Below are 22,117 nucleotides of genomic sequence, written 5' to 3' on the forward strand. Positions count from 1 at the left end.
GGCACACTTCTAGTCTACCACACCTGGTCTGTCATTTTTGGGACATTATGAAGAGGAAGAGGAGACATGCTCTGCGACTGTCTAGGGGTTAAGAAAGACTAGTGTTGTCCTAATAGGTTAATATAATATCGGCCCTGCTGCCCACCCAACCCAACTCACTCCTCTATTAAAAGAAAATATAAGATTTAAGATACAATATAAGAGAGCGCTCCAGTGTGCTAAACAATGTTGCCTCCCAGATTCACTTCCTGTGGGAATGGAAGGCAACAGGAAGCAGGAAGTAGGAAATAAAAGCTAGATTGAAGATGACAAAGGTTAAGACAATGGGATTCAAATATCCCATAACTCTTTGCAACTATTGTCCCAAATCTGTGATGAAGTTGTCTTAACCTGTATATTTTCGACCTAGCGGGAGTGGAAGGCAATAGGAAGCAGGAAGTAGGAAGTTCTATAAAACCTGCAGTATGGTTGCTATGCAACGTGTCGTGTTATGACATGGCGACAGTAATGCCTTGTGAGATGGCAGCCTATCAGCATATTTCCTAAGCTTCTGACTTAGGGTTAAGAAGAAGACAAACAAGCTAAGATGCTGAATCTGGTCCGCATTTACTTAAGACGTATCTGGCCCGCGGGCTGGCAGTTTCAGGTGTCTGGTCTACTTTGAACTAACTGACATGACTTAACCGATCTCTGCAATTCAGCCCTTAAAGATCTCAGTCATTTAACACAAAGTGATGATCACAAAGACACAGGCAGAAGCTTAGCAAATATTCCACACCCACAACAATGTGAGTGTGGAGTGTATGTGTGGTTCCTTTCTCAGTCCCAGACAAGCAGGACACAAAGAGGAGCAGACAGACAGACCTGCTGCAGGCCCAGCAGATCTACTGGGTCAGGATGGAGTGAGCAGTGGAAGGGTAGGAGGAGAGGCAGGGTGGGGTGGAGGTTGGTGGTGGAGGACTAAACTGAGGTGGAGAGGGTAGTAAGTTCAAACCAGTCTAAGGATGGGGAGATGGAAAAGGACTACATGTGATAAAGAGATAGAGGAGGATGACAACAACCAGGTGGGGTGCAGGTAGTGGTAGGGGAATTGAGAATCAAAGCAGCAGAGATTGAGAATCAGGCCAAATGAACAGCGAATTGTTTATTCAAATGCTTTATGAAATGATATGTAGTTTGGCTTGGTTTACATGGAGCTTTAACTAATAATAATTTCACCTTATCTCTCGAGCCAATCATTAACCACCCCCCCCCCCCCCCCCCCCCCCCGCCCCCCAAAAATGTGTTTTTATGTGATGAGGAACTTTGTTTTTATGTGATGAGGAACTTTGTTTTTATGTGATGAGGAACTTTGTTTTTATGTGATGAGACAGCTTTGTTTTTATGTGATGAGGAACTTTGTTTTTATGTGATGAGGAACTTTGTTTTTATGTGATGAGGCAGCTTTGTTTTTATGTGATGAGGCTGTTTTGTTTTTATGTGATGCGGCTGCTTTGTTTTTATGTGATGAGGAACTTTGTTTTTATGTGATGAGGCAGCTTTGTTTTTATGTGATGAGGAACTTTGTTTTTATGTGATGAGGCAGCTTTGTTTTTATGTGATGAGGAACTTTGTTTTTATGTGATGAGGAACTTTGTTTTTATGTGATGAGGAACTTTGTTTTTATGTGATGAGGAACTTTGTTTTTATGTGATGAGGCAGCTTTGTTTTTATGTGATGAGGAACTTTGTTTTTATGTGATGAGGAACTTTGTTTTTATGTGATGAGGCAGCTTTGTTTTTATGTGATGAGGAACTTTGTTTTTATGTGATGAGGCAGCTTTGTTTTTATGTGATGAGGAACTTTGTTTTTATGTGATGAGGAACTTTGTTTTTATGTGATGAGGAACTTTGTTTTTATGTGATGAGGCAGCTTTGTTTTTATGTGATGAGGAACTTTGTTTTTATGTGATGAGGAACTTTGTTTTTATGTGATGAGGAACTTTGTTTTTATGTGATGCGGCAGCTTTGTTTTTATGTGATGCGGAACTTTGTTTTTATGTGATGAGGAACTTTGTTTTTATGTGATGAGGCAGCTTTGTTTTTATGTGATGAGGAACTTTGTTTTTATGTGATGAGGAACTTTGTTTTTATGTGATGAGGAACTTTGTTTTTATGTGATGAGGCAGCTTTGTTTTTATGTGATGAGGAACTTTGTTTTCATGTGATGAGGAACTTTGTTTTTATGTGATGAGGCAGCTTTGTTTTTATGTGATGAGGAACTTTGTTTTTATGTGATGAGGCAGCTTTCTTTTTATGTGATGAGGAACTTTGTTTTTATGTGATGAGGAACTTTGTTTTTATGTGATGAGGAACTTTGTTTTTATGTGATGAGGCAGCTTTGTTTTTATGTGATGAGGAACTTTGTTTTTATGTGATGAGGAACTTTGTTTTTATGTGATGAGGAACTTTGTTTTTATGTGATGCGGCAGCTTTGTTTTTATGTGATGCGGAACTTTGTTTTTATGTGATGAGGAACTTTGTTTTTATGTGATGAGGCAGCTTTGTTTTTATGTGATGAGGAACTTTGTTTTTATGTGATGAGGAACTTTGTTTTTATGTGATGAGGAACTTTGTTTTTATGTGATGCGGCAGCTTTGTTTTTATGTGATGCGGAACTTTGTTTTTATGTGATGCGACTGCTTTGTTTTTATGTGATGAGGAACTTTGTTTTTATGTGATGAGGAACTTTGTTTTTATGTGATGAGGCTGCTTTGTGACATATTCCTCTAGTTCCACTCTCTATTTTATTTTTATTCCTGTAGATAGTGGAAATTCAGAAAATATCAATTAGTATTTAGATGTATTTTTTAAAGATTGAATCAAAACCAGGGAAATAGTTTCTAATGGTATTACTGTATCACTTTGTAGCATTAATATGCAACATTACTTCACACTCCCAGCTGCATCACGACGTGTATATATAAATAGTATGTGAAGTATGGTAAAAGATTTGTGTGCATGGAAAGGTGACTTCTTGTCTTGGCTAGTTTCCTAAAGTTTATATTTAAAAAAAATCCCCCAATAAATTAATTTTGGAATGTTTTTGTCATAAAAAAAAAATAGTTTGGTTACTTTTTTTTATATTTCACTTTCTAGCATGCTTTAATACTGTTGAATGGGCATGCGTAAGGATTAGCTACTTAGCTTTGGATCTTACCCTCATCCCTTCAAAACGTGACAAGGCTCTGAGGGGTCTCAAGGCCCTTAGTGTCCTTAGTGATTTAATAGGACCTAGATCCGAGTAGCCCAGTGCATTAGCTACCAGACTGATTATAGACACCTACACACAAACAGAGAAGCAAAAGAGGTTCCAAACTGTTAGAAGTAGTGAGAAATGTCTCTAAAGGTAGAAGAGACTCAGACGAGAGCCCTTGGAGCAATAGGACTGGCATTGGGTGGAGAGAGTTGCTTGACATACACACATAAATCTATATGCATGTATATACATGTATAATATTGCATTTATATATGTATACACATTGAGAGAGAAGGTCAATGTTTAGTATAGGTTTTATGTGCGTAGTGTTTTAGTAACAGTAAAAGGTAGACTGTGGGAGGAGGGGTTTGTTTCTGTTATTTTAGAGCAGACGGGAGAAATGTGACAAACTCCTTTGTACCTGCAAAGAAACTTGTGGTTGAGAGAGAGCAAGATAAAAAGAGAGGAGAGAGAGAGAGAGAGGTATAAGACAAAGGGGGAAATAGGCAGAAAAGTGTTGCCACAGCACACGACTGATTCAATACAAATACAGACAGATCGGCGAAGGGGACCAGGGAGCAGGAGGAGGAGTAGGAGCAGGAGGAGGAGGGAATGAGAGAGGTTACAACCTGTTAAAGTTCATATTAAATACCCAACAGACTTGTAGAACCTTACCCTGGCCCCTCTAACATTGTCTCTCCATGTCTGTCACTCTTGGCTGAGGCATAATTTCCAATATAATCTAAGACAGACAAACTAATGGAACGCAAGAGAAAGAATACAGGTAAATATGTACATGTAGGTCATTTTGTTTTGACAATAATCATCTTATCATTATCACACAGCATTAGAATAAAATAGGAGAGTCACATACAGTCATATACAGCTAACCACACACTGACAGTAGTAAAGGGTTGAGAAAGGGGGGGTTGGAGGGAGATCGGACTCTGTAGTTATTTGGCACTGGATGGTACTGGAAGGACCACTGGAGAGACACTGAGTACAGTAGAAATACACACAGGAACAGTTATCAGCACACAGCCTCAAAGAAACACTGCTTCTCCCCCACTCTCACACACAATGGCCCGATCCCAAATCAACCCCTAAACTATGCCCTATGCACTTGTGAAGAACTGAGAGGACTTGACAGGGGTAAGTGATACTGTTTAATGCTCCGTCTTGCTCCCCACTCTCACACACAATGGCCCGATCCCAAATCAACCCCTAAACTATGCCCTATGCACTTGTGAAGAACTGAGAGGACTTGACAGGGGTAAGTGATACTGTTTAATGCTCCGTCTTGCTCCCCACTCTCACACACAATGGTCCGATCCCAAATCAACCCCTAAACTATGCCCTATGCACTTGTGAAGACCTGAGAGGACTTGACAGGGGTAAGTAATACTGTTTAATGCTCCGTCTTGCTCCCCACTCTCACGCACAGTACAGCAGCTGCCGCCAACTAGGCATCACCGTCTACATAGCGGGCGGAGGGTAACCTGGCGGCTAAGAGCGTTGGGCCAGTAACTCAAAAGGTTTCAATCCCTGAGCTGACGAGGTGAAAAATCTGTCAATGTGCCTTTGAGCAAGGCATTTAACCTTAATTGCTCCTGTAAGTCGCTCTGGATAAGAGCTTCTGCTAAATGACTAACATGTACATCCTAACAATGTTACATACTCATTGGACCATAGTTCTCGGATAGTCCCTGTTTTATCCATGGAAATGGAATAGGAACCCTGCAACTGAGTTTAAACATCAGTTTAAGGGGCTAGGGGCATGCGGTAAGGGGGCTATTGCAGAGTGGGAAAGTATTGGCGACTTCAATCAACCAAGCAGCAAGGATTTAAAATGTTCTTTAACCTTTTACTGCAGTGGGCTAAATCAGCGTCACACAGAGTGTTTCTGGGTAGTCTTAAACAAATCTACTTTGAAACAAAAGTATACACCTCACACACATGGCTATGGGCTTAAAAAATTGAAAACACCTGTACCTTGTCAGATATAGTGTTGAAATGTATTACATTTTCAGTTTGCGTTCCAATAGTACACTTTATATTCATCACAGAAGACTGAATTATAACAAAACTGTTTGACATAGAAACACCAGATTTTCTGTAAAAAAAAAACTTTAAAAGTTTAGTAATTATGAAAATCTGAAAACTATGAACAACATTTCACCCATGAGGCCACTAGGGGGTGATATGGCCATTTGACTATCTATATAAGGTCCCACAGTTGACAGTGCATGTCACAGCAATGCCAAAAGGCCAAAAGGCACTTAAAGACTCTCAGACCATGAGGAACAAGATTATCTGGTCTGATGAAACCATGATTGAACTCTTGGCCTGAATGCCAAGCATCACATCTGTAGGAAACACGGTGAAGCATGGTGGTGGCAGCATCATGCTGTGGGGATGTTTTTCAGTGGCAGGGACTGGGAGACTAGTCAGGATCAAGGGAAAGATGAACAGGGCAAAGTACAGAGAGATCCTTGATGAAAGTCTGCTCCATAGCGCTCAGGACCTCAGACTGGGATGAAGGTTCACCTTCCAACTGTCACATGGAATTACGCTGGAGACATGAAGCAGGTACGGGGAGTCAAACATTTAATATAGAACGGACATGGAACGAGTAATACAACGTCAGCAAACGAGTAATACAGACAAAAAACAATTAATGCAGCAGCAGGGAACAGAGCTGGGAACTGACAAATATAGGGGAGGTAAAAAACAGGTGATGAATGAGTCCAGGTGAGTCCAATACCGTTGATACGCGTGACGAGGGAAGGCAGGTGTGCGTGATAGATGGCAGGACTGCGTGATGCAGGGCGGCCTGGCGCCCTCAAGCGTCAGGGGAGGGAAGAGCAGGAGCCGACATGACACCAACAGGACAATGACCCTAAGCACACAGCCACGACAACGCAGAAGTGTCTCTGAATGTCCTTGAGAGGCCCAGCCAAAGCCCGGACTTGAACCCGATCTAATATTTCTGGAGAGACTATCTGTGCAGCGACACTCCCCATCCAACCTGACAGAGCTTGAGGGGATCGGCAGAGAAGAATGGGAGAAACTCCACAAATACTGGTGTGTGAAATTTGAAGTGTCGTATGAGCTATTGTGTGTAGATTGATGAGGGGGGGAAACAAAGCTACACCACAGGCCCTTCTAGCTGATGTAAGCTAAAACACAGAACCAGAGAGAGCGAGAGAGACAGGGAGAGAAAGAGAGAGAGAGAGAGAGAGAGAGAGAGAGAGAGAGAGAGACAGAGAGAGACAGAGGGAGACAGAGAGACACAGAGAGAGAGAGAGAGAGAGAGAGATAGGGGCCTATACAGTAGTCTCAGGCACAATTGGGAGTGAAGAACCATGAGTCTGTCAAGCAGGGCCTAAAGTGACGAGAGGAGAGCAAGGCTAGATGTGGCAATGGGTTTTCACTTAATTCAGGAAGTAAACTGAAATTCAAATGCCAATTTTCCTCATTAATAATTTGTATAACACAGTAAAAACACGTGAAAGCACCTCCAACCAGCCAACAAGACCATACTGGTCAAACTCACTCAAAGAACACAACATCAAAAGCTGACCAGACCATAGTCATAGATAGAGGAGGGATTCTAACAAAGGCTAAATCTTTATTTTGATTGAAGGCCATTAGCGGTACTACAGTCTATGATAATGTACGTATATACTTTTTGCAATGGAAAACTAGTCATTCCAAACGATTTGGTCATAGCTAAGGACAGCGGTGAAGCTATCAGCATGGAAGTGATGACTGGACTCATGACTAATGAGTCATCTCTGGGTTATTATGTCGGTCAAGGGCTCCTGACTCTCCAGGTCTCTGTCAGGTCTCCTGACTCAACTGCATATTACACCGAGGATTCTTTCAGATTCTAGCTAGCTCAGTTCTTTTAGTTGAAGATGTCCCATTTGTTAATAATCAGTTTAGCTTAATAATAACTATCTGTTCCCGGCAGGTTGTTTCATCAGAGCGATGATGAATTGATTGATGGAATTTATTAATCAGCCAGTAGGTATATAAAAAAAACTATCAAGGATGACACAATGAAGTCAATTTAAAGCAGATGTAAAATAAAATAAAGATTTAGCCTTTATTTTACTGTCACAGTATTTGGGGTATTTGTCACCTTCAGCCTCAGCCTGACCCCTTGGAGTGCCCCACCCCCTTATAGGTCAAGGGTTTGGCCTGTTGTGTGGGTGTGGCATCCCTCAGCGAATCAGCGTCGAGCAAGGCAAGGCCAATCACACCTCTGGGCTGTGATCCAATGAGGAACAGTGGAACAGAAACAGAAAGAAAAACAGAAAGACAACAGAAACTAAAATCAAACAGAACAAAAACAACAATAAAGAAAATATCTAAATGTCTGTAAACTAAAAGTATGGATGGATGGATCCACACGCATTCCACTCTTACATAACACTTGACAGGCTACTAAATTTGATCACCCTGTTGATGCAGCAAATGTCAAACTTGTAGTGTATTTGAGGTTTAAAAGGTTACTGAAGTTTATAATTTTCAGTATGAAATTTCAGACTTTATTTTCCCGTATGAAAAATGAATCAACCCCTACAAAAATATCCATTAATTATAATTTGCATAATAATTCTGATTTCCTGTTGCTGCATGATTATTTTCCTGCTATAGCAAACAGGCTCGAATTAAAACCCTACATCTGTAGTTTTACTAGAAAGATTAGTTTTGATTTAGATTTGACCTTACATCACTATGGTTGCCTAATCGAGTTTTCTGTCCTGCATTGTTTTCATATCTCCATTATTAAGAGAGTGGTATACTGTAACTAAATGTTTTCTCAACAATGTAAAGCACATGATTTGATAAAAATCTATTCTTCAACTTTTGGACCAAATAGAAAGCATGGGTACAGTAAGTTATTCTGTCTTCTCATAGTAGTTCTCCTGTATCACATTTGCAATCCACATTTCTACAATAAAAAATCAAGAAGAGAGGCCAATGAAAAGATAATTCAACAGAAGGATATCAAAATACAAGAGGTACGTGAAACAGACAAACACACACACACACGCACACACACGCACACACACGCACACACACGCACACACACACATTCCGAGTAATGCATGCTGGTCTAAAGCAGACAGACAGACAGACAGACAGACAGACAGACAGACAGACAGACATTCCACAGATAGACAGACTACCACGGACGACCCATACTCAGTGAGGCACAGCAGCATTATAAGACTGGCTTGTCTGCCAGTCTGGAGGACCAAACTTACCACTGGCTGCCAGGCCAGCCTGGCCCCACCATCATTACATCATCATCTCAGCACAAGGTCAAAGGTCACTCACAACATTTCTGGAGTAAGAGGAGGCGTAAGACTTTAAGAAGGATGGGGAGTGGGGAGTATGTCACACTTTGTTGTCACACATTGACAGCTTGGGAGGGAATTGTCGTTTCCCATACCGTACGACCATCCCGAGTGCATCTTGGGAAATGTAGGCCCCTGTGCGGCACGACTAGCATCAATGGCTCTAGGGCATGGGGATCATTGTCTATCAACCCGTAAAGGGGACACTAACTATGTGGGATACTTTAAATATACAATATACAGTACATATAGGACTTAGATTAGACTGAGGTAGAATTTGTTCTACCAGAATCAACACTAAAGGTACTACTGTACATGATAAAGCACAATAACTGGAACAAGTTTTACATTTCATTTAGAGAAAAAAGATTGTAATGTATTAAAGTTGATTATTCTGTAGGGTAACAATGTCATTATAGATGCATAAAAAGGAAGTTATTGTTTTAAAGAGAGATGGGTGTAACATAACATACTAATTCTGACTATGTCTGATCAATCAATACAGCCTATTGAACAGTCAAACATACTGGGACTGTAAAGACCAAAACACAACATGATGACAAGCTCTTTAAAGCTGCAGGTGGCCGCCATTTTCTGTTCATTTAGAGTCTACATATTGTATGGCCAACGTTCATCGACACCCAGCAGGTGATCGCTAACACACCGCGGCCACCCTCTGCTTTTGGCAGTTGGTCTTTGCGGTGTGCCTGGGCTATAACTGTAAAAAGGGGGCAACAGTGTTTGATTTCAGTGATTGAGAAATGGATGGGTCAACTATATGTAACCTATATGTAACCAATTACATATAGAATCATAGAATTACATATAGAATCATAGAATTACATATAGAATCATAGAAGTACATATAGAATCATAGAAGTACACACAGAATCATAGAATTACATATAGAATCATAGAATTACATATAGAATCATAGAATTACATATAGAATCATAGAATTACATATAGGATCGTAGTGTCTCTAATGGGCTCAACAATCACTAGAACATACACATACTTCTTTACTTCCTGGTTCCCCCATCATGGTGTCAATGACTTGAATAGATAGTCACGTTCTTAATCTTTCCAATGACAAGGTCAGTAATAACCAAAGCCATATCTGACCATCAAAGTAGGAGGTATTCCATCCATCACAGATACAGTGCAGTCAGGGGATTGGATCATATCTATGCAACATTACATTACTCCATGCCCCTGCTGACATGTCAACTTTGAAGGCTGAAGGAATTTCTCAACCAGTTTTTTATTTTTTATTTTAATTACTGTCAAAGCAACCAACCCCAATGAATTATCATTCCCATCATTTATCATTTCAATGGTCCTGAATTCATTTAGAATGTATTAATCGATTTAGAATTAAAGAATGGAATTAAAGAAACTCCACTGTTCCACTCCCCTCTGTCACAAAAGGGACAGAGAACGACCAATAACACTGAGATTTAAAAGACACATCCAGAACTGTAGACAAACAGTAGATTACACTGTAGACAGGTTAGAGACAGGTTGGAGACCGGTCGGAGACAGGCCGGAGACAGGTCGGAGAGAGGCCGGAGACAGGTCGGAGACAGGTTAGAGACAGGTCAGAGACAGGTCGAAGACAGGTTGGAGACAGGTTGGAGACAGGCCGGAGACAATAGAAGCACATACCCCTTTGTTGCCGAGCATGGCTTGAATATGTCGATCAATAATCTTGGTTATTGATTGGCCGATTCTAATTTGTGCTGCTGCCTTGCTGTCAGCATTCACATTCCAATCTCAATGTAATCACATTTGAATTGTTGTTATGTCGTAAAACAATATAATTGTTTTCTATTTGCACATGATGGGTGACAGAGTGCACAATTCCTGACTGCAAATGAAGGCACATAATATCCAAACTCACAAACAGAAAATTGCTGTTCATATTCAAGCATCTCAGATTGACAAGAAACCAAGTAAACACAGAGAGAGAGATAAAGAGAGAGAAAGAGAGAGAGAGAGAGAGAGAGAGAGAGAGAGAGAAAGAGAGAGAGAGAGAGAGAGAGGGAGAGAGGGAGAGAGACATTGCTTCATGGAGATGCAAGAGGTGAGAGACATAGGTCCCCTACAAATGGATGGACTACAATATGGTTCTAGTATACATTTCAATGTTCTCTTGAGATATGGATATTGTAGGATTGATGTATCCTACACGTTCTGTTAATGTGAATATCATATGTCCTCTCACCCATTGCATAACATGCATAATAACATTGCATAATACTGTTCATATCCTATTCTATCTATCCTCTCCTCCCAACCCTACCACACTCTGTCAGTCTATAGCCTATATTAGGGATCACTGTACAGAATACCTCTATAAACAATAACGTGACACTGTGTGACTGAAAGCCCACCTTAGGCCCTATAGTGTGTTATATGGACTATACAGGGCCTGTTTTACATCAACATGTGTGTTTTTAATCACCTTATCTCTACATGGCAGGCAGTGTTTATGTGCTTTATACAAACTGTACACAGTGCAATATGTTGCTTCAACAGGGGGTGGTTGAAGGGCCATATAAATATAATTGACTTGAATAAGGAAAAATACCCAGTCTAGGAATTCTATTTCTATGGTCCTAGCTTCCTATCCTGGCTTCCAAAAATGGCTACCAAATCTACCGTAAAGAGTCAGGAAACGCTACTTACATCGACGATGAAGAAGTCAAGCCAGCACCAGGCGTTGGTGAAGTACTTGTGGAATCCGTAAGCGACCCACTTGAGCAGCATCTCCAGGATGAAGATGTAGGTGAACACACTGTCGGCGTATTCCAAGATGGTCCTGATAGTCTTCCTCTGCTGGATGTACACATCCTCAAAAGCCTGGTGTGGGGAAGCACACACATGGTTAGCTCTAGCTGGGGGGGAATAACATGCTCAGTGAATAATTGTTTGATTGATTGATTTTATTTGACAAATCTAAAATACATAGCCTAGAGTTGCCTCAGCCATGTAAGTACAACAATGAATACATCAACAAACGTTGAGGGTAAGAAACACAATAAAGTCAACAGACGATTTACATTAAAAGTATTGGAAATGCATACAACAACGGTACTGTTGCTAAATCATTACTGAAAACGAACATTGTTAATTAAAAGCATGGAGCATTGATTGCACTATTCCCTCCCTGCTCATTTGACTTCAAGTCTGAGGACAACAGAAATAGATTCCCCTATCTTATCAGGTAAATGGTACAGTCTATTAGATCCCCTCTTTGGTGAATGGTACAGCTGATTAATCACAGAAAGAGTCAAGCTCAAGTGTCTCAAATGGCACCATATTCTGTATGAAGTGCACTGGCTGTGATGCTCCTGCCTTGCCCCTCCCCCAACCCTCCTTAGTACAGTGACTGGCTGTGATGCTCCTGCCTGGCCCTTCCCCCAACCCTCCTTAGTACAGTGACTGGCTGTGATGCTCCTGCCTGGCCCCTCCCCCCACCCTCTTCAGAGACTGGGCCTGGTGACTGTACCACTCCATGTCTTGTTCTAGGTAGAGAGAGACAGCCCTTAAAAAGATAACCTTCTCCACTCACACACTGGTCGTAGCTGTGTGTGTGTGTGTGTGTGTGTGTGTGTGTGTGTGTGTGTGTGTGTGTGTGTGTGTGTGTGTGTGTGTGTGTGTGTGTGTGTGTGTGTGTGTGTGTCTGTTAACATTCCACACTGTGACTTACCAGGGCCCCACTACTGAGTAGGATCATAAAGATAATGACGGTTTCGAACCAGTTATGCTCCACAATAAGATAGCATGTCTTTCTCAGGAACCACCAATATTTTCCCCACCCGTGAGTGATGGGCACATCGCAGCAAGGATACTTGATAATACACTCTGTATAGAAGGGGACAGGCACACATAATACGATACCTCAGTCATTTGCTTGTGATTTAAATACCTTGTAGGGATTACACATTGGGCAACTGACATGCAAGGAAAGGTGGGGGAGGGCAGTAGAGGGCGGGAGCGTCAGGCCGTGGTGGTTCAGGGCGGGGCAGGGCAGGGAAGGTGGGGGAGGGCAGTAGAGGGCGGGAGCGTCAGGCCGTGGTGGTTCAGGGCGGGAGCGTCAGGCCGTGGTGGTTCAGGGCGGGGCAGGGAAGGGAAGGTGGGGGAGGGCAGTAGAGGGCGGGAGCATCAGGCCGTGGTGGTTCAGGGCGGGGCAGGGAAGGAAAGGTGGGGGAGGGCAGTAGAGGGCGGGAGCGTCAGGCCGTGGTGGTTCAGGGCGGGGCAGGAAAGGTGGGGGAGGGCAGTAGAGGGCGGGAGCGTCAGGCCGTGGTGGTTCAAGGCGGGGCAGGAAAGGTGGGGGAGGGCAGTAGAGGGCGGGAGCGTCAGGCCGTGGTGGTTCAGGGCGGGGCAGGGCAGGGAAGGTGGGGGAGGGCAGTAGAGGGCGGGAGCGTCAGGCCGTGGTGGTTCAGGGCGGGGCAGGAAAGGTGGGGGAGGGCAGTAGAGGGCGGGAGCGTCAGGCCGTGGTGGTTCAGGGCGGGGCAGGAAAGATGGGGGAGGGCAGTAGAGGGCGGGAGCGTCAGGCCGTGGTGGTTCAGGGCGGGGCAGGAAAGGTGGTGGAGGGCAGTAGAGGGCGGGAGCGTCAGGCCGTGGTGGTTCAGGGCGGGGCAGGGAAGGGAGAGGCAGGGAGGGACAGGGTGCAGTCCTACCAGGTGTCCAACAGTTTTCTGGGTCTAAGTACACTTCTTCAGCCTCCACCACCACCGCCTCCACCTCCACATCAGGCTTGATGTCTATGGTGCTGCCCTCTGATGAGCTGGTGTCATCCAGCTACACACACAGATACAGACAGACGCAGAGAGAGACAGAGACACACAGATTCAGACAGACACAGAGAGAGACAGAGACACACAGATTCAGACAGACACAGAGAGAGACAGAGACAGACAGATTCAGACAGACACAGAGAGAGACAGAGACACACAGATTCAGAAAGACACAGAGAGAGACAGAGACACACAGATTCAGACAGACACAGAGAGAGAGGGAGAGACAGAGAGACACACATATACAGACAGACACAGAGAGAGAGGGAGAGACGGAGAGACAGAGAGACACACATATACAGACAGAGAGAGAGAGGGAGAGACAGAGGTCTTGGCAGCTTTCTTTAGATTTTCCCATGATGTCAAGCAAAGAGGCGCTGAGTTTGAAGGTAGGCCTTGAAATACATCCACAGGTACACCTCCAATTGACTCAAATTATGTCAATTAGCCCATCAGAAGCTTCTAAAGCCATGACATAATTTTCTGGAATTTTCCATGCTGTATAAAGGCACAGTCAACTTAGTGTATGTAAACTTCTGACCCACTGGAATTGTGATACAGGGAATTATACGTGAAATAATCTGTCTGTAAACAATTGTTGGAAAAATGACTTGTGTCATGCACAAAGTAGATGTCCGAACCGACTTGCCAAAACTATAGTTTGTTAACAAGAAATTTGAGGAGTGGTTGTGGACTCCAACCTAAGTGTACGTAAACTTCCCAATTCAACTGTATATGAGTGTGTATACTATTGAGTAATGGAATTACATCAGAGCTTTGGACATGAAACTATTGTTACATTGGTGACCATACCCATACTTTACAGCCAGGAGGCCACAACAACAATAACAACCATGGAGTAAAGCATTACCACAACACTTCCACAACATTACCACAACATAACCACAACATTGCAAATAACATTACCACAACAGTACCACAACATTACCGCAACATTACTAAAACATAACCACAAAACTACCAAACAAAAATGAAACATTACTACAACATAACTACAACATTTGTCTACTACAACATTATCCCCAGACCAGATTACTGCAACATTATTACAACATTACCACAACATAACTACAGATTAACCACAGCATTACTTACCCTGTGTAAAAATACAACATCATTCCAAAACATTATTACAACATAACCCTAACATTAACTCCTGCAACATTATCAAAACATCCCTACACCATAACCCCAGTATTACCTCCAGCAACATTACCGCAACATTAATACACCATAACCCCAACATTAACTCCTGCAACATTACCAAAACATCCCTACACCATAACCCTAACATTAACTCCTGCAACATTACCAAAACAGCACTACACCATAACCCCAACATTACCTCCTACAACATTACCGCAACATTACTACAACATAACTCAGCATTACATCCTGTGACATTACCACAACATTACTACACCATAACCACAACGTTACCTCTCACAACATTACCACATCATTGCTACACCATAACCCTAACATTACCTCCTGAAACATTACCAAAACATTAATATAACATAACCCCGACATTGCCTCCTACATTACCATAACATTACTACAACATAACCCCAACATTACCTCCTGCAACATTACCAAAATATTACTACAACATAATTAACAAGAGATAAACTGTAAAGTAGTACACTATTCCTTATAGGGCACTACTTTACATCAGAGCCCTGTTGATTTGTCATGTTGTCATGACAACATATACACTACATTATCACTCAAAATGTGGCTAACTAAATCTGTTCACTCACATCTTTGCTGTTCTCGTTCTCCGACTCGCTGCTGAATTCCTCGGTGTTGAGGTTTTCGAAGTCGGACTCTCCGACCGCGATAGGAACGCACACGGTCAGGTTAGGGTTGTGGATGAACGACATGTGGTCCTCGTCGATCAAGTACCTCCCGAAGCTGCTTCCCATACCACTAGTGGTGCCGTTACCATTCTTGGTGTAGTCCAGGTCGCGGTTGATATCCACACCACTCTGGTTGGCGATACAGTTCAGTTTCTTGTCGTACATGTCGTCTACGGTTTTCTGTTCATCCTCCACCGGAGGCTTCTTGGTCAAGCTGAGCACCAACTCTGCCAGCTTGATCTTGAACCAGGCGATGCCCTTCTTGATACGGATGACGGAGATCTGAAGGTTGTTCATTTCTCCGTCGTCATCTGTTGCGGCTAAATTGTCTGCGCTGAACGAGGACAGCAGCAAGGCAAGGAAAAGGTTCAACACCTGTAGGAAGGAGAGGAGACACACTGGGTCAGACGTGAGAGTGGATCTGATATGGCCAACAGAGATGTGTGTACAAACGCGACCTGGTATGTGTAGCTTGGGACACGCTCTCTTGTTCGGTGGGGGTAGTGCAACGAATATGGCGTTCATAAGACAGCAAACTGCTCTCCCCGGAGACTTACGTTTCTTGGGCCAGCGGTTACAGTCACTGCCATCGCCATGGAGACTGGGGTTTGAGAACCGTCCGTCGGGAAGGCTAACATTCCCCATCCCAACCATACACTCTGGGGACACTTACCACCAAGTTCCCGATGACCATGACCATCATGAAGACGATGAGACACATGCCCTGGCCAGCCACCTCCATACAGTCCCACATGGTCTCGATCCACTCCCCGCACAGCACCCGGAACACCATCAGGAACGAGTGGAAGAAGTCGTGCATGTGCCAGCGGGGCAGCTCACAGTCCAGGGCGATCTTACACACACAGTCCTTGTAGTTCTTGCCGAACAGCTGCATGCCGACCACGGCAAAGATGAAGACGATGAGAGCTAAGACGAGGGTCAGGTTTCCCAGGGCGCCCACAGAGTTACCGATAATTTTAATCAGCATGTTGAGTGTGGGCCATGACTTGGCCAGTTTAAACACTCTCAGCTGAGTGGGGAGAGAGGTGGAGGAAGAGAGGGACAAAGAGAAGATGTGAGAATGGCAGAAGAAGGGAGAGAGGAAAATACATATTATCAGCAGAGGGTTGAGTGATCAATAGCCCTGTTGCAGCAATGGCTCTTGGGGTATTGGCATGGTAGTTGCTATAGAGGTAGAAGTAGCAGTTACACAGAATTCGATCACTCTTTTGTTGCTGACAAGTTTACTGCACAGCAGGAATTGCAAACTTGTAGTGTATTTTAATTATTATTTTTTTTAAATTGTGTTTTTTGTTACTTTTACCCGTTTTTCTCCCCAATTTCGTGGTATCCAATTGGTAGTTACAGTCTTGTCTCATTGCTGCAACTCCCGTATGGACTTGGGAGAAGCGAAGGTCGAGAGCGTGTCCTCTGAAACACAACCCAACCAAGCCGCACTGCTTCTTGACACAATGCCCACTTAACCTGGAAGCCAGCCGCACCAATGTGTCGGAGGAAACACTGTGCATCTGGCGACCATGTCAGCGTGCACTGCACCCTGCCAGCCTCAGGAGTTGCTAGTGCGCGATGGGATAAGGACATCCCTGCCGGCCAAACCCTCCCCTAACCTGGACGACGCTGGGCCAATCGTGCACTGCCCCATGGGCCTCCCAATTAACGTCCAGCTGCGACAGAGCCTGGTCTCGAAAGTGCATTAGACCACTTTGAAATTTCAGACTTTATTTGCCCTGACTAAAAATGTATCAACCCATACAAAAATATCCATGAATTATAATCCACATTTCCTGTTACTGCAGATGTATTTTCCTGCTGTAGAAAACTGGCTCCAATTAAGACCATACATATGTGTTGAAAAGTAGCTTTACATAGACTAGTAAGGCAGTATATAAGTGATTTTTCACATAGTAAATGTATCACTATAATAGAGACAGTACTGTAGCTGAGCAATAACCATGTAATCATTCAGTAACTGAATCAATGCACACTGTGTATTTAACATCATTTGAATACACAACAAACAGGGGAGGACAGGGCTCAAAAAGAGTTTACCAATCGGAATGATCTGAGCACAGACAGCCCCTCCACGTCAGCCAATGCCAGCTCCACTAAGGACAGAGTCACAATGAAGCCATCGAAGCAGTTCCACCCCTCCTGGAAGTAGTAGTAGGGATCCATGGCAACCAACTTGGCAAACATCTCCACAGCAAAGATCCCTGTGAACACCTGGCAGGGACGGATAGAGGTCAGAGGTCAGGTAGAGTAACTGCTACTAGAACCTTTACCTTGTCACAGGGACCAACAGAGGTCAGATGTACTGTACGAACTCGTACTGTAATTATTCAAAAAGGGTGCAGTGAGCACTATTTTACATCGAAATTAAGGTGGACAGCTATCCAGAGGCTAGTACTTTTCAGACTGGGAAAATGTGCAAAACTAGCCCCCCACCACAGTGACATTTTGTCTTTCCAAATCTCACAGCTGCTCTGAAGTCAGTAAGGATATTGTGACACCTCTGTGTTCTGCTAATCTGATTCTAATAAATGGCTGAAGGTCATAGTTCATCTGATTCTAATGAATGATTGAAGGTCATAGTTCAACTGTGTGTAATGAATGACTAAATGTCATAGTTCATCTGAGTGTAATGAACGACTAAATGTCATAGTTCATCTGAGTGTAATGAATGATTGAAGGTCGTAGTTAATCACGGAGGTGTCCATAGATCAAGGCGTGGCAAGGCACGGGGCTGTATCTGTGCTAGTTGGCTGTACCTGCACCAAAACTCCAGGATTTTTCCTTCATAGCTTGTTCTCCATCTTCTTTTTAAATAGGGAGCCAATTTGTTTTCAGCACTTTAATTTCCATGACTGATCAAAACTTGTTTTCTTATGGCTCTCTCTTGCCCCTTTTCAGCAGACATATGGTGTTGTTTTCTTATGGCTCTCTCTTGCCCCTTTTCAGCAGACATATAGTGTTGTTTTCTTATGGCTCTCTCTTGCCCCTTTTCAGCAGACATATGGTGTTGTTTTCTTATGGCTCTCTCTTGCCCCTTTTCAGCAGACATATAGTGTTGTTTTCTTATGGCTCTCTCTTGCCCCTTTTCAGCAGACATATGGTGTTGTTTTCTTATGGCTCTCTCTCTTGCCCCTTTTCAGCAGACATATAGTGTTGTTTTCTTATGGCTCTCTCTTGCCCCTTTTCAGCAGACATATGGTGTTGTTTTCTTATGGCTCTCTCTTGCCCCTTTTCAGCAGACATATAGTGTTGTTTTCTTATGGCTCTCTCTTGCCCCTTTTCAGCAGACATATGGTGTTGTTTTCTTATGGCTCTCTCTTGCCCCTTTTCAGCAGACATATGGTGTTGTTTTCTTATGGCTCTCTCTTGCCCCTTTTCAGCAGACATATGGTGTTGTTTTCTTATGGCTCTCTCTTGCCCCTTTTCAGCAGACATATGGTGTTGTTTTCTTATGGCTCTCTCTTGCCCCTTTTCAGCAGACATATAGTGTTGTTTTCTTATGGCTCTCTCTTGTCCCTTTTCAGCAGACATATGGTGTTGTTTTCTTATTGCTCTCTCTTGCCCCTTTTCAGCAGACATATAGTGTTGTTTTCTTATGGCTCTCTCTTGCCCCTTTTCAGCAGATATATGGTGTTGTTTTCTTATTGCTCTCTCTTGCCCCTTTTCAGCAGACATATAGTGTTGTTTTCTTATGGCTCTCTCTTGCCCCTTTTCAGCAGACATATGGTGTTGTTTTCTTATGGCTCTCTCTTGCCCCTTTTCAGCAGACATATAGTGTTGTTTTCTTATGGCTCTCTCTTGCCCCTTTTCAGCAGACATATAGTGTTGTTTTCTTATGGCTCTCTCTTGCCCCTTTTCAGCAGACATATAGTGTTGTTTTCTTATGGCTCTCTCTTGTCCCTTTTCAGCAGACATATGGTGTTGTTTTCTTATTGCTCTCTCTTGCCCCTTTTCAGCAGACATATAGTGTTGTTTTCTTATGGCTCTCTCTTGCCCCTTTTCAGCAGACATATGGTGTTGTTTTCTTATTGCTCTCTCTTGCCCCTTTTCAGCAGATATATAGTGTTGTTTTCTTATGGCTCTCTCTTGTCCCTTTTCATCAGACATATAGTGTTGTTTTCTTATGGCTCTCTCTTGCCCCTTTTCAGCAGACATATGGTGTTGTTTTCTTATGGCTCTCTCTTGCCCCTTTTCAGCAGACATATGGTGTTGTTTTCTTATGGCTCTCTCTTGCCCCTTTTCAGCAGACATATGGTGTTGTTTTCTTATGGCTCTCTCTTGCCCCTTTTCAGCAGACATATGGTGTTGTTTTCTTATGGCTCTCTCTTGCCCCTTTTCAGCAGACATATAGTGTTGTTTTCTTATGGCTCTCTCTCGCCCCTTTTCAGCAGACATATGGTGTTGTTTTCTTATGGCTCTCTCTTGCCCCTTTTCAGCAGACATATAGTGTTGTTTTCTTATGGCTCTCTCTTGTCCCTTTTCAGCAGACATATGGTGTTGTTTTCTTATTGCTCTCTCTTGCCCCTTTTCAGCAGACATATAGTGTTGTTTTCTTATGGCTCTCTCTTGCCCCTTTTCAGCAGATATATGGTGTTGTTTTCTTATTGCTCTCTCTTGCCCCTTTTCAGCAGACATATAGTGTTGTTTTCTTATGGCTCTCTCTTGCCCCTTTTCAGCAGACATATGGTGTTGTTTTCTTATGGCTCTCTCTTGCCCCTTTTCAGCAGACATATAGTGTTGTTTTCTTATGGCTCTCTCTTGCCCCTTTTCAGCAGACATATAGTGTTGTTTTCTTATGGCTCTCTCTTGCCCCTTTTCAGCAGACATATAGTGTTGTTTTCTTATGGCTCTCTCTTGTCCCTTTTCAGCAGACATATGGTGTTGTTTTCTTATTGCTCTCTCTTGCCCCTTTTCAGCAGACATATAGTGTTGTTTTCTTATGGCTCTCTCTTGCCCCTTTTCAGCAGACATATGGTGTTGTTTTCTTATTGCTCTCTCTTGCCCCTTTTCAGCAGATATATAGTGTTGTTTTCTTATGGCTCTCTCTTGCCCCTTTTCAGCAGACATATAGTGTTGTTTTCTTATTGCTCTCTCTTGCCCCTTTTCAGCAGACATATGGTGTTGTTTTCTTATGGCTCTCTCTTGCCCCTTTTCAGCAGACATATGGTGTTGTTTTCTTATGGCTCTCTCTTGCCCCTTTTCAGCAGACATATGGTGTTGTTTTCTTATGGCTCTCTCTTGCCCCTTTTCAGCAGACATATAGTGTTGTTTTCTTATTGCTCTCTCTTGCCCCTTTTCAGCAGACATATGGTGTTGTTTTCTTATTGCTCTCTCTTGCCCCTTTTCAGCAGACATATGGTGTTGTTTTCTTATGGCTCTCTCTTGTCCCTTTTCATCAGACATATAGTGTTGTTTTCTTATGGCTCTCTCTTGCCCCTTTTCAGCAGACATATAGTGTTGTTTTCTTATGGCTCTCTCTTGCCCCTTTTCAGCAGACATATAGTGTTGTTTTCTTATGGCTCTCTCTCGCCCCTTTTCAGCAGACATATGGTGTTGTTTTCTTATGGCTCTCTCTTGCCCCTTTTCAGCAGACACATGGTGTTGTTTTCTTATTGCTCTCTCTTGCCTCTTTTCAGCAGACATATGGTGTTGTTTTCTTATGGCTCTCTCTTGCCCCTTTTCAGCAGACATATGGTGTTGTTTTCTTATGGCTCTCTCTTGCCCCTTTTCAGCAGACATATGGTGTTGTTTTCTTATGGCTCTCTCTCGCCCCTTTTCAGCAGACATATGGTGTTGTTTTCTTATGGCTCTCTCTTGCCCCTTTTCAGCAGACATATAGTGTTGTTTTCTTATGGCTCTCTCTTGCCCCTTTTCAGCAGACATATAGTGTTGTTTTCTTATTGCTCTCTCTTGCCCCTTTTCAGCAGACATATGGTGTTGTTTTCTTATGGCTCTCTCTTGCCCCTTTTCAGCAGACATATAGTGTTGTTTTCTTATGGCTCTCTCTTGCCCCCTTTCAGCAGACATATAGTGTTGTTTTCTTATGGCTCTCTCTTGCCCCTTTTCAGCAGACATATAGTGTTGTTTTCTTATGGCTCTCTCTTGCCCCTTTTCAGCAGACATATGGTGTTGTTTTCTTATTGCTCTCTCTTGCCCCTTTTCAGCAGACATATGGTGTTGTTTTCTTATTGCTCTCTCTTGCCCCTTTTCAGCAGACATATAGTGTTGTTTTCTTATGGCTCTCTCTTGCCCCTTTTCAGCAGACATATGGTGTTGTTTTCTTATTGCTCTCTCTTGCCCCTTTTCAGCAGACATATAGTGTTGTTTTCTTATGGCTCTCTCTTGCCCCTTTTCAGCAGACATATAGTGTTGTTTTCTTATTGCTCTCTCTTGCCCCTTTTCAGCAGACATATGGTGTTGTTTTCTTATGGCTCTCTCTTGCCCCTTTTCAGCAGACATATGGTGTTGTTTTCTTATGGCTCTCTCTTGCCCCTTTTCAGCAGACATATGGTGTTGTTTTCTTATGGCTCTCTCTTGCCCCTTTTCAGCAGACATATGGTGTTGTTTTCTTATTGCTCTCTCTTGCCCCTTTTCAGCAGACATATGGTGTTGTTTTCTTATTGCTCTCTCTTGCCCCTTTTCAGCAGACATATAGTGTTGTTTTCTTATGGCTCTCTCTTGCCCCTTTTCAGCAGACATATGGTGTTGTTTTCTTATGGCTCTCTCTTGCCCCTTTTCAGCAGACATATAGTGTTGTTTTCTTATTGCTCTCTCTTGCCCCTTTTCA

At 43.0% G+C, this 22,117-nt stretch overlaps 1 protein-coding gene across 7 annotated transcripts in view; it reads right to left on the bottom strand.

Moving 5' to 3' along the window:
- Positions 1–22,117, bottom strand: part of LOC110532733 (sodium channel protein type 8 subunit alpha) — a 108,964-nt gene that overhangs the window by 20,379 nt on the left and 66,468 nt on the right. For 5 of the 7 annotated variants that reach the window (XM_036988796.1, XM_036988797.1, XM_036988793.1 and 2 more), the window contains 7 exons: positions 17,368–17,541; positions 15,971–16,327; positions 15,199–15,672; positions 13,298–13,418; positions 12,325–12,479; positions 11,301–11,474; positions 3,199–3,321 (listed from right to left, as the gene is read on the bottom strand). In XM_036988796.1, the coding sequence (XP_036844691.1) occupies positions 3,199–3,321; positions 11,301–11,474; positions 12,325–12,479; positions 13,298–13,418; positions 15,199–15,672; positions 15,971–16,327; positions 17,368–17,541 (1,578 nt within the window). The remainder of the gene's footprint in view (positions 1–3,198; positions 3,322–11,300; positions 11,475–12,324; positions 12,480–13,297; positions 13,419–15,198; positions 15,673–15,970; positions 16,328–17,367; positions 17,542–22,117) is intronic. The other 2 variants (XM_036988799.1, XM_036988800.1) reach the window with 1 other exon arrangement.

This window comes from Oncorhynchus mykiss, chromosome 9 (genome assembly GCF_013265735.2).
Source record: "Oncorhynchus mykiss isolate Arlee chromosome 9, USDA_OmykA_1.1, whole genome shotgun sequence".
In the NCBI taxonomy this organism is placed as follows: Eukaryota; Metazoa; Chordata; class Actinopteri; order Salmoniformes; family Salmonidae; genus Oncorhynchus; species Oncorhynchus mykiss.